This window comes from Pecten maximus, chromosome 1 (assembly GCF_902652985.1).
Source record: "Pecten maximus chromosome 1, xPecMax1.1, whole genome shotgun sequence".
Taxonomy (NCBI): Eukaryota; Metazoa; Mollusca; class Bivalvia; order Pectinida; family Pectinidae; genus Pecten; species Pecten maximus.
Window position 1 is genome coordinate 15,333,036 of NC_047015.1, and position 14,607 is coordinate 15,347,642.

At 35.0% G+C, this 14,607-nt stretch overlaps 1 protein-coding gene across 2 annotated transcripts; it reads right to left on the reverse strand.

The window, feature by feature from the left end:
• Positions 1 to 1,352: 1,352 nt before the first annotated feature.
• On the reverse strand, positions 1,353 to 13,371 carry LOC117325832 (DNA polymerase delta subunit 2-like). Of its 2 annotated transcripts, XM_033882334.1 has the most exons (11): positions 13,078 to 13,371; positions 11,948 to 12,069; positions 11,144 to 11,267; positions 9,711 to 9,831; positions 8,953 to 9,148; positions 8,349 to 8,429; positions 6,780 to 6,937; positions 6,442 to 6,569; positions 5,722 to 5,823; positions 2,030 to 2,192; positions 1,353 to 1,953 (listed from the first exon to the last, which is right to left on the reverse strand). In XM_033882334.1, exons 1-10 carry the CDS (start codon positions 13,304 to 13,306, stop codon positions 2,035 to 2,037), a joined length of 1,419 nt encoding a protein of 472 aa, XP_033738225.1. In that variant the 5' UTR covers positions 13,307 to 13,371; the 3' UTR covers positions 1,353 to 1,953; positions 2,030 to 2,034. The 2 variants fall into 2 exon arrangements, with proteins under 2 accessions (XP_033738225.1, XP_033738216.1); XM_033882325.1 differs by having other exon boundaries at positions 1,353 to 2,192.
• Positions 13,372 to 14,607: the final 1,236 nt, after the last annotated feature.

Below are 14,607 nucleotides of genomic sequence, written 5' to 3' on the forward strand. Positions count from 1 at the left end.
AAATGGCTCTGTAATGGTTTGGTATAAATGGCTCTGTGACGGTTTCGTATAAATGGCTCTGTAACGGTTTCGTATAAATGGCTCTGTAACGGTTTGGTATAAATGGCCCTGTAACGGTTTGGTATAAATGGCTCTGTAATGGTTTGGTATAAATGGCTCTGTAACGGTTTCGTATAAATGGCTCTGTAATGGTTTCGTATAAATGGCTCCGTAATGTTTTCGTATAAATGGCTCTGTAACGGTTTGGTATAAATGGCTCTGTGAAGGTTTCATATAAATGGCTCTGTAACGGTTTCGTATAAATGGCTCTGTAATGGTTTCGTATAAATGGCTCTGTAATGTTTTCGTATAAATGGCTCTGTAACGGTTTGGTATAAATGGCTCTGTGAAGGTTTCATATAAATGGCTCTGTAACGGTTTGGTATAAATGGCTCTGTGACGGTTTCGTATAAATGGCTCTGTAACGGTTTCGTATAAATGGCTCTGTGACGGTTTCATATAAATGGCTCTGTGACGGTTTCGTATAAATGGCTCTGCAATGGTTTCGTATAAATGGCTCTGTGAACGGTTTTGTATAAATGGCTCTGTACGGTTTCGTATAAATGGCTCTGTAACGGTTTCGTATAAATGGCTCTGTAACGGTTTCGTATAAATGGCTCTGTAACAGTTTCGTATAATTGTCTCTGCAACGGTTTCGTATAAATAGCTCTGTAGCGGTTTCGTATTCACTGGGTAACATGGTAAATAATGATAATTGATCTTTAGAACCACAATGTTTCTGAATGTGTATCCAGTTATACAGACAGCAACATTAACTAAATCTACCACACTACTTGTCTCTACACAAATTGTCTCCATCTCAAAAATTGTCTCTACTCTGTAAATTGCTTCTACCTTGTACAAATAACACAAATATTGTCTCGTGAGCAAATCAAAGGTGTTGGAAGAATTCGCAACTTATCAACTTTTTAACAGAAATGAATTATAATTCATGGTAAAATGGTCACAATATGATTCATATCACAACACATTGATCATTATATATGTATATACCCTAAATAAGAATAGTGATAACATTTTGAGACTAAATTGAATTTCATATATATTTCATATTTAAATCAAATACTGAAATAAATAAACAATGGGCAATAAATTTTGCAACAATCGTCAAATTAAAATTCTTTTCAATGAAACACAACATCATATCAAGATTATGAACGTTAGCATGTTTAAAAGAAATCGGTCAAATAAAAAAAAGTAGGAGATTCCCAGACAGATGGGTGGACATCGCAAAACCGTAATACTCCCATCAAATTTGACAGGCATATAAAAACTACAAACAAATCCGAATGTACTTCTGATTTTGACTTTTATCTCTAAACAAGAATATGCACAATATTCATAAATAATTGCATTTCTTCATTTTGGTGCAAGTAACTGGCAAAATCACAGCACTGCCAGCATGTTATACATATCATGTATGTTGTACATCAATACATCTATGTAGTAGATACTTCACATGGTACTTGTATACAGGTACTAAAGGACCTTCACACAATTATTTCTCGTCCAACAGACCAGCAAGGAAACCATGAAACAGAAATCTCAGAATTTTAAGATTTCTCACACTGTCTTGGTCTTTGTAATGTTTGGTACACATCATACAGTCAAAACAACACACTCAGAACCAATATGTTGTGACGATTGGTCATAAGAAGTGAATTCCTCCATCATCTGACCCGACTGCAAAATCCCAGCACTAGACTCCAGCTTTATGGTGGCTGATGTTTGCTTGCATTATGGACATTTTATATTCACATCAGAATAGTACAATGTGTGAGGTATGTATGACAAAGGTCTGTTTTCCTGCTTGTTACCAACATCATTTATCTACATCAGAATAGTACAATGTGTGAGGTATGTATGACAAAGGTCTGTTTTCCTGCTTGTTACCAACATCATTTATCTACATCAGAATAGTACAATGTGTGAGGTATGTATGACAACGGTCTGTTTTCCTGCTTGTTACCAACATCATTTATCAACATCAGGACTCTCCTTTGCTGGCTCAGGAAAGTCTGTGTTAAATTCTACAGCCTGACACTCCAGGGTTTTCAGGTTTATGAGAACGCACGTGCTGGTCTGGCAAAACCTCGGGACGCTGACAAGCAATACCTCCTGACCAGTGGGACCTGCAACATCAAAGACAACTGTCACCTCTACAGGTTTATATGTTCTGATCCCGAACGAGAGATGGCATGGCCAACAACTATAACCTTTAAAGAAAAGGTACATTTGGATCATACCAAAAAAGTCTGCATCCAAATACCATAAAAATCCATGTAATTTACAGTTTTTTTGTGCTGAAATAAAGTTTGAAGTTGAGGGTGTGAAATTATACAGTTAGAGACGTTTTCAAGTTAATTTTACAAAAAAACAATTGTCAATTCTCAATGTCCATCTTGGAAAAATCAGAAATTCCTGTAGGGAACTTGAAGATTAATAAACATGTACACAGAAATGTACTCTTGTTAGATGTGTCAGATAATAAAGTAATGTATAGGTACCTACTACATGCATATATTTAGGCAGTCTTATCATAAACAAATTAATAAAACAATTAGCCTATCAATGGTATTGTTTAAAAGTTTGCCATGATGATGGGCTTACCATCTTTGAATCCCATACTCCATGGAGCTAGGCCAATTATAAACTGAATTCTTTTGTTTGGTTGAGAAATCATCCCCTCTTACCGTATTTGACCTAATATGGGCGTCCCTACCTTTTTCAAGGAAAATAAATCTTTGACAGAGTGTCAAAATGGTGTTCAAAAGTAATAATTCATGTGAAATGTTTTGCTACTTAATGTGTTCAATTTTCTTCAGCAAATTAAGTAACTGGAACACAAGTTTTCCCCACATTTTGTCTATTCCTACAGATGACATGTCAGTGCAAAGAGCACCCAAAACTAAACACACATACAAATAATAACTTACCATCTTTATTTGAAGATAAAGTAAAAGACTTCATTCTTGTTGATAAATAACTTTTGTTCAGAACAGAAAGCTAGTAAAAGACATTGTAAATCAATTATTAGGTCAAAGAAAACGATGTCTGATATGATCTGGGAAATCACCTGTGTCTATAAATAGAACACAAAAGAGTTCAATTTGAACATAAATGGTGGAACACACGTTCTCTGGACTTAAGATCAGCTGGCATGGTTTACAAGTTTACAGGAATATTCAAGTGATGTTTAAGCTTAATATATGATAATGAATAGATATCTTCATCTGGAATATTTTTATGACTGAATATTTTACCGTTTCCACAGCCTTGGGTATTCTGCTATAAGGTATAATCTGTTTCATAAAACTTCAGAATAACTAATCTTAATAAGGGTGCCCCCACTGTCAATTACCCGCGCCCTGCACACTTATTAGGTCAAATACGGTATCTGTTACTGACTATCTGTCTGTTACTGTAATCTTAAGTCTACTTAATACTCCGAGTGTTTCTTATCTCCATTTACCCCCATCAGCTTGTTAGTGTCAAAACACAAGTGTTTCTTATCTCCATTTACCCCCATCAGCTTGTTAGTGTCAAAACACGAGTGTTTCTTATCTCCATTTACCCCCATCAGCTTGTTAGTGTCTAAACACGAGTGTTTCTTATCTCCATTTACCCCCATCAGCTTGTTAGTGTCAAAACACGAGTGTTTCTTATCTCCATTTACCCCCATCAGCTTGTTAGTGTCAAAACACGAGTGTTTCTTATCTCCATTTACCCCCATCAGCTTGTTAGTGTCAAAACACGAGTGTTTCTTATCTCCATTTACCCCCATCAGCTTGTTAGTGTCAAAACACGAGTGTTTCTTATCTCCATTTACCCCCATCAGCTTGTTAGTGTCTAAACACGAGTGTTTCTTATCTCCATTTACCCCCATCAGCTTGTTAGTGTCAAAACACGAGTGTTTCTTATCTCCATTTACCCCCATCAGCTTGTTAGTGTCAAAACACAAGTGTTTCTTATCTCCATTTACCCCCATCAGCTTGTTAGTGTCAAAACACAAGTGTTTCTTATCTCCATTTACCCCCATCAGCTTGTTAGTGTCAAAACACAAGTGTTTCTTATCTCCATTTACCCCCATCAGCTTGTTAGTGTCAAAACACAAGTGTTTCTTATCTCCATTTACCCCCATCAGCTTGTTAGTGTCAAAACAAAAGTGTTTCTTATCTCCATTTACCCCCATCAGCTTGTTAGTGTCAAAACACGAGTGTTTCTTATCTCCATTTACCCCCATCAGCTTGTTAGTGTCAAAACACGAGTGTTTCTTATCTCCATTTACCCCCATCAGCTTGTTAGTGTCAAAACACGAGTGTTTCTTATCTCCATTTACCCCCATCAGCTTGTTAGTGTCAAAACACGAGTGTTTCTTATCTCCATTTACCCCCATCAGCTTGTTAGTGTCAAAACACGAGTGTTTCTTATCTCCATTTACCCCCATCAGCTTGTTAGTGTCACAACACAAGTGTTTCTTATCTCCATTTACCCCCATCAGCTTGTTAGTGTCAAAACACGAGTGTTTCTTATCTCCATTTACCCCCATCAGCTTGTTAGTGTCTAAACACAAGTGTTTCTTATCTCCATTTACCCCCATCAGCTTGTTAGTGTCAAAACACGAGTGTTTCTTATCTCCATTTACCCCCATCAGCTTGTTAGTGTCAAAACACAAGTGTTTCTTATCTCCATTTACCCCCATCAGCTTGTTAGTGTCAAAACACAAGTGTTTCTTATCTCCATTTACCCCCATCAGCTTGTTAGTGTCTAAACATGGGTCCTACTCATGGACTAGTACATGTGATGCTGCATATGCTTTAAACCCTAGAAATGGACTATGCCCAATATCAAAACTGTGCCTAGAATAGTCTAATACCTGAGGGGAAAAGATGTGTATATATACACAAGCTATAAATAGCCCATCAATGGTGATATGATTAGTAAACAAGCATCCACAAGGTCAGTTACACACTATTTTCATGGTCACCAGCTGCTAGCTACATTGTAGGTTCCGAAGGAAGTGTTTACTAATACGCACTGATCCAAGCGGACATTAATTTCTGTCTTCAGACTTATGGCATTAAGCTTAATTGTGGTAATAATTAGGCATACATGTTGTGGTATATATGTAATCAAAAGTGATTACCTTATTTTATTTTTGTTGAAATTATGTGCAAGTTAATGAATATTTATATGTTGCGTGCACGGCAGTATGGTAGCGCAACTTTTCCTCTTTTGGTCGATTCAAAGAAAATAAAAAAGAAGCAATTTTGCAATTTCCTTTAAAATAAAAAATGACCAATCAATATGATTAATTGTTAAGTATTTACTAAAATAATTTCAAGCAATGTTTGGTGATAATATGACAGTTTCATACCTCAATTTTGGGACATCATTTTTTAGTCAAAATTTTTATGGGCAAAAAATATACCGATAGAATGTTTTTATAGCACTTTAAGCCCCAAAATGTAACTGTGAAAATTACACCGACGCACAAATTACACATGTTTTTACGGTAATATAACAACAATTCCAAATGGGTCAAATATTTTTATAGAGCAAATGAATATGTGGTGTATTCTTTGTCAGGTTATGGGCCAAAGGGAGGCAACTCTACCACCTTGACTAACCTTTATATTATTATAGAAGGGTCTTTCTTACCTTTATGAAGTTTGCAGCCATAAGATGACTGGTTGCCAGCAAAATAAATATGAGGACATTCTTCTAATATGAATGGATCTTTTCCGTAGTATGGATAGCAGCCTGAAAAATATGATGAACTGTTTCATGTGTTTACACAGCATTTATTCAGGTAGTTTTGTAATATCAATTTTAGAATTGTTAGTCCAGAAACCAATCTTCATGCATCATTGAAATTTAAGAACAAATTCATCAGGAAATATTATATGTTATACATTATTAATATGAAGCCAGTGCATCAGAGAACATAAAAAATAATTATAATACATCAACCTGTGTAATATTAATACTTAATAGTACCATAGGGACATAGAAGCTGCAAGACAATGTCCATAATGTATCAGGTATATAGTGATCACTCCATAACGTATCATTACAGGTATATAGTGATCGCTCCATAATGTATCATTACAGGTATATAGTGATCGCTCCATAATGTATCATTACAGGTATATAGTGATCGCTCCATAACGTATCATTACAGGTATATAGTGATCGCTCCATAACGTATCATTACAGGTATATAGTGATCGCTCCATAATGTATCATTACAGGTATATAGTGATCGCTCCATAACGTATCATTACAGGTATATAGTGATCGCTCCATAACGTATCATTACAGGTATATAGTGATCACTCTTTATTTGACAGGTACAATAATTACACTACTTTAAATTACCTAGTGTGTCAGGAGCAGTAGGAGCGAGATGTCCCCAACTTAAACATTTTTCCAAAATATCCACCGGATCATCATTGGTACTATATTTAATTATGTCATGTGTTGGCTGACCAGAAGTACCAATTATGCTGAAATACAAAATTCACACATTTAACACGTTACCTCTTAAGCAGTGGTGACCAATGACTCATGGAAACTTCTTTCAGATCGAACAATAATTTTTCAAAATGCAATCATATATATGGAATTACGTCAACTGTATCATAGAATACAAATATGCTAACTATATCAGTATATGTAATTATTTTTAATATAATTGTTTACTGGGGAGACCTTACCTAACACCATCCACACTACAGTTGTAGGGGTTGGTGGTCGTATGGAAGGTGGTGTAACTGGAGGCCTGAGGGAACATACACTTGTGTAGGGGCTGCTGGGGAAGGATGTAGTTGGACGGGTCAAACTGTCCTGACATTACATCAACATCTACACATGACTGCAATAAAAAATAAAGCCATTCCATTAAAACATGTATCCAATCAGAATCCCTGCCATGGATATTCAATAGACAGGAATCCCTACCATGGATATAAATAGACAGGAATCCCTATCATGGATATAAATAGACAGGAATCCCTGCCATGGATATAATGCAAGTGATTTAGTTTGGAGTGCTGGTATGCTAGATATAAGTGAGGTAGATGATCTGCAACAGTATTTTTTCTGTTCTTAACTGATCTATTCAATGTTGGATTAGGTATATTTATATCATAAAAGACTATAATTAAAGGTGCTACAACTCCGACAAATAGTAATTTTTATCAATTAAAAACACCAATAGACTCATCTGTATTTTTCTTCATCAATAAAAGTTACAGTTTACCAGCTTCGGAAATTGTCATCTTATTTATTTAAAATGATTTTTTTTTTTAATTGTGTCCTGAAGAAATTCCATTTCGCTCCGTCTGCATATTGAATGAAATACTGATTGCACAAACAGAAACACAAACGAGTAATGGCAATCGCACTAAGCAGCAAGGAATGCTATAAGTGTCAACATCTCCAAAAAAGAAGGAATTAAGGGTAAATTAGATTAGGAAATGCATAAAGGGAAGGATTTCAATCGGAGACTGCAGACAGGTAGAATTATATACATGTATATAGAAAAAAAAAGAAGAAAAAAAAGACAACAATGGCATCGAAACACATGCAGAAATGGGGCACAGTTTTTGTTGGGGAAGCAAGTATGTAACATTCAGTCAGTTATCTTTACTGAAAACTGTAAGCAGATGATGCGATTGAATCAATGGTTAAGATTTCTTTGGCGACATGTATTGATTACAGACTGACTATTTATCTTTCCCTAGCTTAATCTTATTGATAAATCACATTTGTATCAATCCTGCCAAATAGGGCCGAAGGGGACAACGTTAAGAAAGGTTTTCAGTTAGTGGGTGGCAGCATGCAGAGGATCGTGATTTTACACAACGTATAATATTGAAATGTTTGTTTTATTTTTATTTTATTTTTACATCAAAACCTCTGCATTTTAAATTTGTAGTTCTGATAGGCAACAGGCATTATTTACCCTAGCTGAAATCCCCCATATTCAGAAGTTCGTAACTTCTTGGCTTCATTACGACAATATTCGACGTTATAATTTTTTTATTTGTAGGTCTTAAATAGGCATACATATATGGACTAGATGTCATTAATTGTCAAAATAATAACAATTTATTACACCCTGTCGAGGTGTAGCATCTTTAAAATACACCAGTGGTAATTTGTGTTTTCCTTATATCTTAATTAATTTCAACCATGCACATATCTAAATCTGAAATCTGTCGCAAACTTTTCAACGTCAGAATAAACACATAAGATTACACGATGACAGGATAAATACTTACTGTCAGCTGGGTAAAAGTGTCATCCAAATCCTTGACAGCATTTATACTACCAGCCACTGTCTTTTTGGTGAGATATTTAGCCTGTAATCATAATATATCGGTACATCATAACTGATAATTGTATTCACAATATGAACAATATGGCATATTCCTAACAAATTACAATTTCATGTAGATTTAGACGGTATATCATTCTAATGTTGTAAAATCTGGTTGATACAGAAATTTGAGTGCTATTATCAAACCTCAATGATTCAAACTTTCTTGGTTCGATTTTCTCGCTGTATCAAACTTTTTGCTTGGTCCCAAATTTTCTCACTATATATAACACTAAGGAAACTATGTATGATTCAAATTTTACAAATCAAAGTTTACGATGTATCAATCATAATTTGAACAAAAATTTCTCCTGTACTGCCACTGGACAGGTGTTTGTCATAACCCCGTGGCAAGATTTCACACCTCTCCCACAAACTCTCTGACTGACGAAAAGTATTATGATAGCGTGTGTTGTCTGAAAAGCTTGGAATATAAAAATTGGATCCCCTTGAATAATAAACCCAACATCCATCACCAGAACTTTTGAAGCTTTCTTTGTTTATACCTTATTGATATTGTCCTTGTCCTGTGTGTCCCGACTGAGCGAGTTGCCAGCAACAATAACCCGGACTATGTTGGCAGAGTCTTCCTGTTGTCCAGCATCTCCAACCTGCCCTGTCACCAAGTCAACAAACAGCTGGAGCGGAAATGTCTTCTCTTCACTCCCACCGGCCTCTATCCCAGAGATCAAAGCAATGTACCTGTACAGGAATCAATGTTATTTATCATCCAAGTGAATACTTCCAGGTGAAATTCTTGCTGAATTAGTGTATTTTTCATATTGTTAAGCAGTGGCCACAGTGGTAGGTTTAAATGACTGAATGAAAACAAAACAACAGGCCAAGAGAACCTGCATCACTCACCAACTTGTCATTCTTAAAAAAATCCATTCAGGCGGTCAGGTCTAGTTGGGATTTAAAATGATTTACTTCAATTTCCTCTTTTAGGTGCCTCCCCTCCAGTTCCAGGGGAGCCAAATCCTCCGTTTATTCAACGTTCGAACTGGTTCGCCCAATAAAGCTCCAGAACAAAATTCATCAAAATCTATTTTAGCTTTCAGGACTAGTAGGGATTTAAAAGAAATGTTAAGACAGGCCATTTGAGTAAAAAAAATGTTAATAATAATATTATTAAAAAGGGCAACAACTATATAAGCTACTGTCGAATAACATCCATTTTCAAACTCCAGTTATCATGTTCGCAAGGTCCAATAATAATATACAAAGGGCAATAACTAAAGTTTTTGAAGTCTGCACTTCTTACTTGTCCTGTTCTAGTGCAGGTCGAGGGACTTGAGCTGGAAGCACTTGGAAGCAATAATCTTCAACATGGAACTTTCCTAGGTTATCTTCTGGCTCTATACCATACACCGCAATAATGGCCCCTGTTAATATGAAAAAATATTTAAGTTACAGCCATGTGATAGTGTTAAGTGTTTCACTTTGATAGGGGCAAGCTCTAGCATTCATCACTTATGTGTTTTTAGTAACATTTGAAATATTTTCACTTGGCATTGCAGACACTCACTTGTATGTATACAAAATGTAACAAAATGCCTAGTAAAGATGCTATATTTTATACTGAAAAACCAGGGATTTCACCGTTCAGGAGTGTTTCGGTTCAGTTTGGTTATAAGGTATTTAGTATAAAGATACTAAAACAAAGAATTTGTCACTTATATTAGGTTTATCAAGGTCCACAACTGTCCCACCTTAAGCTGACTCGGTGAACAATATATGTAATTTACATCATCATATGCAAATATCTCAGTCTCCGTTAATAATCTAACTAGAATCATAAAATAAAACTCGGGTGTTGTCATGTTTTATTTTCTAAACTGGGTTCATGTGTTGAATCCAGTTCCATTTGAAGCAGCCAATTTCCAAGTTACATTAGATATATATGCCGACATTGATTGAAGCTGTAAATCCCTAAAATGTGTTTATTTAGCCGTCAATGTCAAACAATCCTAAAAGATTTACAGTTGTATACATATCATAGGGTTGTACCATTACCTAGTACAGAGTCAGAGGTATGTATTGATAAAGATATAACACAAATAATACACACCTTTGCTGTCATCAAACAACTACGACCTACTTATTCAGGTTTCACACAACTAAATGATTCCCTATATGTTATTACCAGCGACTCCATCCCCTCAATCACTCATTTGAAGTTCAAATCATGTGAAATTTATATCAATTACAGTTTGAGGTTTTCGCTGCCTACAAAATGATGTTATTGGATAGGTTTAATGGCATATAATTAGAGCACATCTGTAATTGAAAGACAGTAACCCTGATATTTACAGTGGACTGGCCCTGGGGAATGCCCTACTATTAACACATGAAATCCTAAATATTTATATTTTTAGTGTATGTTTTTGATTTTCCAGATGTCCAGACCCTACTCTCTATTCCCCAATGTAGAAAGTACCCATTTACTCAGGAAAACAGCTACAAACCAAAGAGACACATTTTCTTCAGGGACTTGGTTCACGTGAAACAATAGCTGATTGCATTGGATCAGCTAGCTGTATATATGAGACCTTCAAGAACTGAACCAAAATATGGAAATTATGAACCAACCTGAACCGTGATCTTTGAACCTCGATCAACCGTTATTTAGGTTAAAGTGACATCCCTATGAAAAACATGTGCATTCAGGTTTTTTGGAAATAGTTTCATTATTACCTGTAACAGAAGTTGGAGTATCCATTTTACCCAGTAATACAATTCTTTGTAATTCATCTTCAAGGATAAGTTTGTCTGTGTCATTCACAAATCGCGTTCTTACAGGTTGTGGCATCAAATTGTGCTGTTTAAGAAAATTAATAACTCAATTAATTATTCAGAGAAAATTCAATTTTATTTTAATAACGATGAATTGAAACAAATGGTAATTCATTGATTTTATAATGATCACAAAAAAAGTTTGTTGAACTGTTCACAGTAACTGTAATATGTGTGTAACATCACGATATTCAATAACAGGGATTCTGGGAATCATTACAATACTTTTTGCATTAGGTAAATATTAATGGAGAAGAAATACGAACATTTAATACTCCCAACATCAGCTTTATAGACCATATTTAGTGATGGGGTTTAGTTGTTAAAACTCAGAATCAATCTTACAGTTTTACTTTTTACTGATGTGATATCATGGATTATAAATTTATATTCAGAAAAAAATATACAATTCACTATTCAGAAAGTATTCTGATCAATTTGCAGTTCATGGATGTGTAAAAACAACATATTGTACAACATGAAACATTCGTTGAGTATAAACTGTTGTTTTCCTGGTTGTATGGAACCACAAATATAAATGTTTTATGTATTATTGTAATATTATTGTTGTATGGGCTAACCACAGAAGATTGTACCCACAAATAATTTATAGCACCAAACCATAAAGAGTTTTGTCATGAACATTTCATGTTATACAGTGTATAACACTCATCGAAAGATTTAAAGACATACAAATTGACATACCTCTTCACTGATTTCCTTCAAAATACTGGGTTGAAGCTCCATGTGTTTGAACAATGTTCCGATAATTACACATTTCTCATTACTCTGAAGCTCATGAAGCTTCTTGATATTTACATCTTTACCTGTAAAAGTATTGAATATTAACAAAATATTACAAAAATATGACCAGGTGGATACCAAAAAGTACAGCCATACAGTATAGATTGGATGATCATGTGGTGTGCATGCTCCTATCAGTTATTATATGTACTCTTTTCAGAAGCTTAAGCCTTTGATAGACTTCGTTGTTAATTGTGTTAAACTTTTAGGTATTTTATTTTCTTTTTACCTTTTTTTATTATTACAAGTTCTAGTGATCTCATAGAGATCTTGGTATCCACCATTGAAATATCTTTCTTGGTCCTATGATTTAAGACAGACCTTTACTTTTCCTTTCTTTCCTTTCTTCTAATCATTTAATAACATGCATATGGGGAACCAACATGCTTAGCCCACAATCATGATCAGCAAGTAAAATATACAACATATATAGAGCAGCAGAAAATTAGATATCACATGTCTAATTAAAAATTAAGTACTCGTCTATACTAAAAATGATGTAATGAGATAGTGAACTCCTGCATATCACAAAGTTCTTAGCAACACAATATATTTTTACACAAAAAGGATTGATTAAAATATGTATAAATATAGGACACATGTAAACAGATGCTTGTCTTTGCACTATAAATGCTCCCAACTGCTATACACTATATAGCAATGGATAATTATTTAAAATATAATAAAGCTGTGATATTTAAAATCACGTTAAAAATGAACAGTACTTTCTTCAGCAAATAGTGTCAAATTGGTTTTGGACCATTTGAAAAGATGACGCATTTTTTGTTACAAATGCATAGAAAAAAACTGTTTCTATTTCAAATTATGCTGCATTTGATTGACTTATTTATTACTTAATCGTAACAGTTAACTGTTACCTAAATGCATGGCTATTACCTGATTACCCATATGCAGGGTTGTGCCTAGCCCGAGTTTTCTCTGGCCCTGTCACCATGTCTGGGGCCAGAGGAAACTCGGGCTAGGTTGTGCCCAACCTGACAGAAGCAGATGTCAAAGAGTTAAAAGATTACCCCATTTATTTCTAGCTGCCTTCTCCAGTTTCCCTCTCATTATCCATAATCTCTCTGCATACAAGTGTGCATATTGTCGAACAAAATTTTTATCTTTCAGGAGAAACCTTTCTGATTTGTCTTCGTAATGACTGTCAGTCCGTTGAAATTCTACATCTTCACTGCTCTGTTTAGGTGCGTGCAGGAATCCGCCAACACGTCCAGGTTTAGGGTTTGACGAGTAATACATAACGTATTGTTACCAATGTTTCTCTATGAGGTCCCCTTCCCGCGAAAAGGAAACATTTCAGCACATCCGTAAAGGGAGAGCACTCTCATTAAACAATATCTACTTTCGCTTTGTTCTGGAAAGCGTAATCAAATGAAGTCGGAGAAAAATATTTTCTATAAAGGATACATAACAATGTCTTCTCCATGGAGATATAATAAACCAACAATAGCCTTTTTTATATTGTAGTCTGTGCACTGAATTAGATGTTTGATTATCTAATCTTAGTTTTGTTTTTATTTTATCTGATCCAAATGACCGGTCAGTTTATGCCATGGTGCATCATATGTCATTTAATTCATTTTATTCATAGCGGGACACTACTTGTTAGGTTCAAACCACAGTGATCTGAAGACCTTATACATATTGTACCTATGATGTTAGTAGACAATGCAGTAATCTCCGGCAAAGACTTAACAAACAAGCTATCAATGAACATAACAGTGGTGGATAAATGTAGGATTCTTAGACTTTATAGACAGGTTGCATCATTACCACGTAGGATTGAATAACTTTATAGGAAGACCACATCACAAGCATATACAGGCAGTTGAGCTCATTCAAAGATCTATATTTTACCATTAGAATGTCTTTTCCCCTCGTTTTATCAATTTTTACTATTATTCCTAGTGATAATTTAAATCAAGACACTTATACAGTCATAGGTAGAAGTGTTAAGTTAAAGTTTCCAATTCTGAAAAAGAAGGCCCATGTAAAAATAGCCAGTTAATCCTGCAAATTTATTACCTAACACAAAAGTATATATATATATTTGTATCATCTTATAGACGACTTCCACATATGATAATGTCAGGGAATCAGGCCGACCATCACTGCGCCATTGAAACGTTCTTTTTTCAAGAACGCCGATGTGGCGTAGTGGTATAAGCTGTGGGTATTTCTGGCTAGGCGATTGGGTGCCGTAGATCGTGATTTTGAGGCCCGGGTCAAAAAGTTGTCTTCCTTCGTCATTTGTGTTGCTAAGTTATATATATATATATATATTTGTAATATATACAACATCTGCAATTTCATACTGTTGTAAAGGGTAAAGTAAACTATTTTTTACTAACTAGCTTTTTCAGACCTGTGAAAACCATGGTGACCACTTTTAAAAAACCTTAAAAATTGAAACTTTTCTTACCCAAAATGCCACCATTCACTACCTCTATCTCAACGACAGAATTAATCCTGTTTTGACATGTGTTCATCATTAGGATTTTTTGCTAGCTTACCTCATACTCTACACACCATTTTTTTGC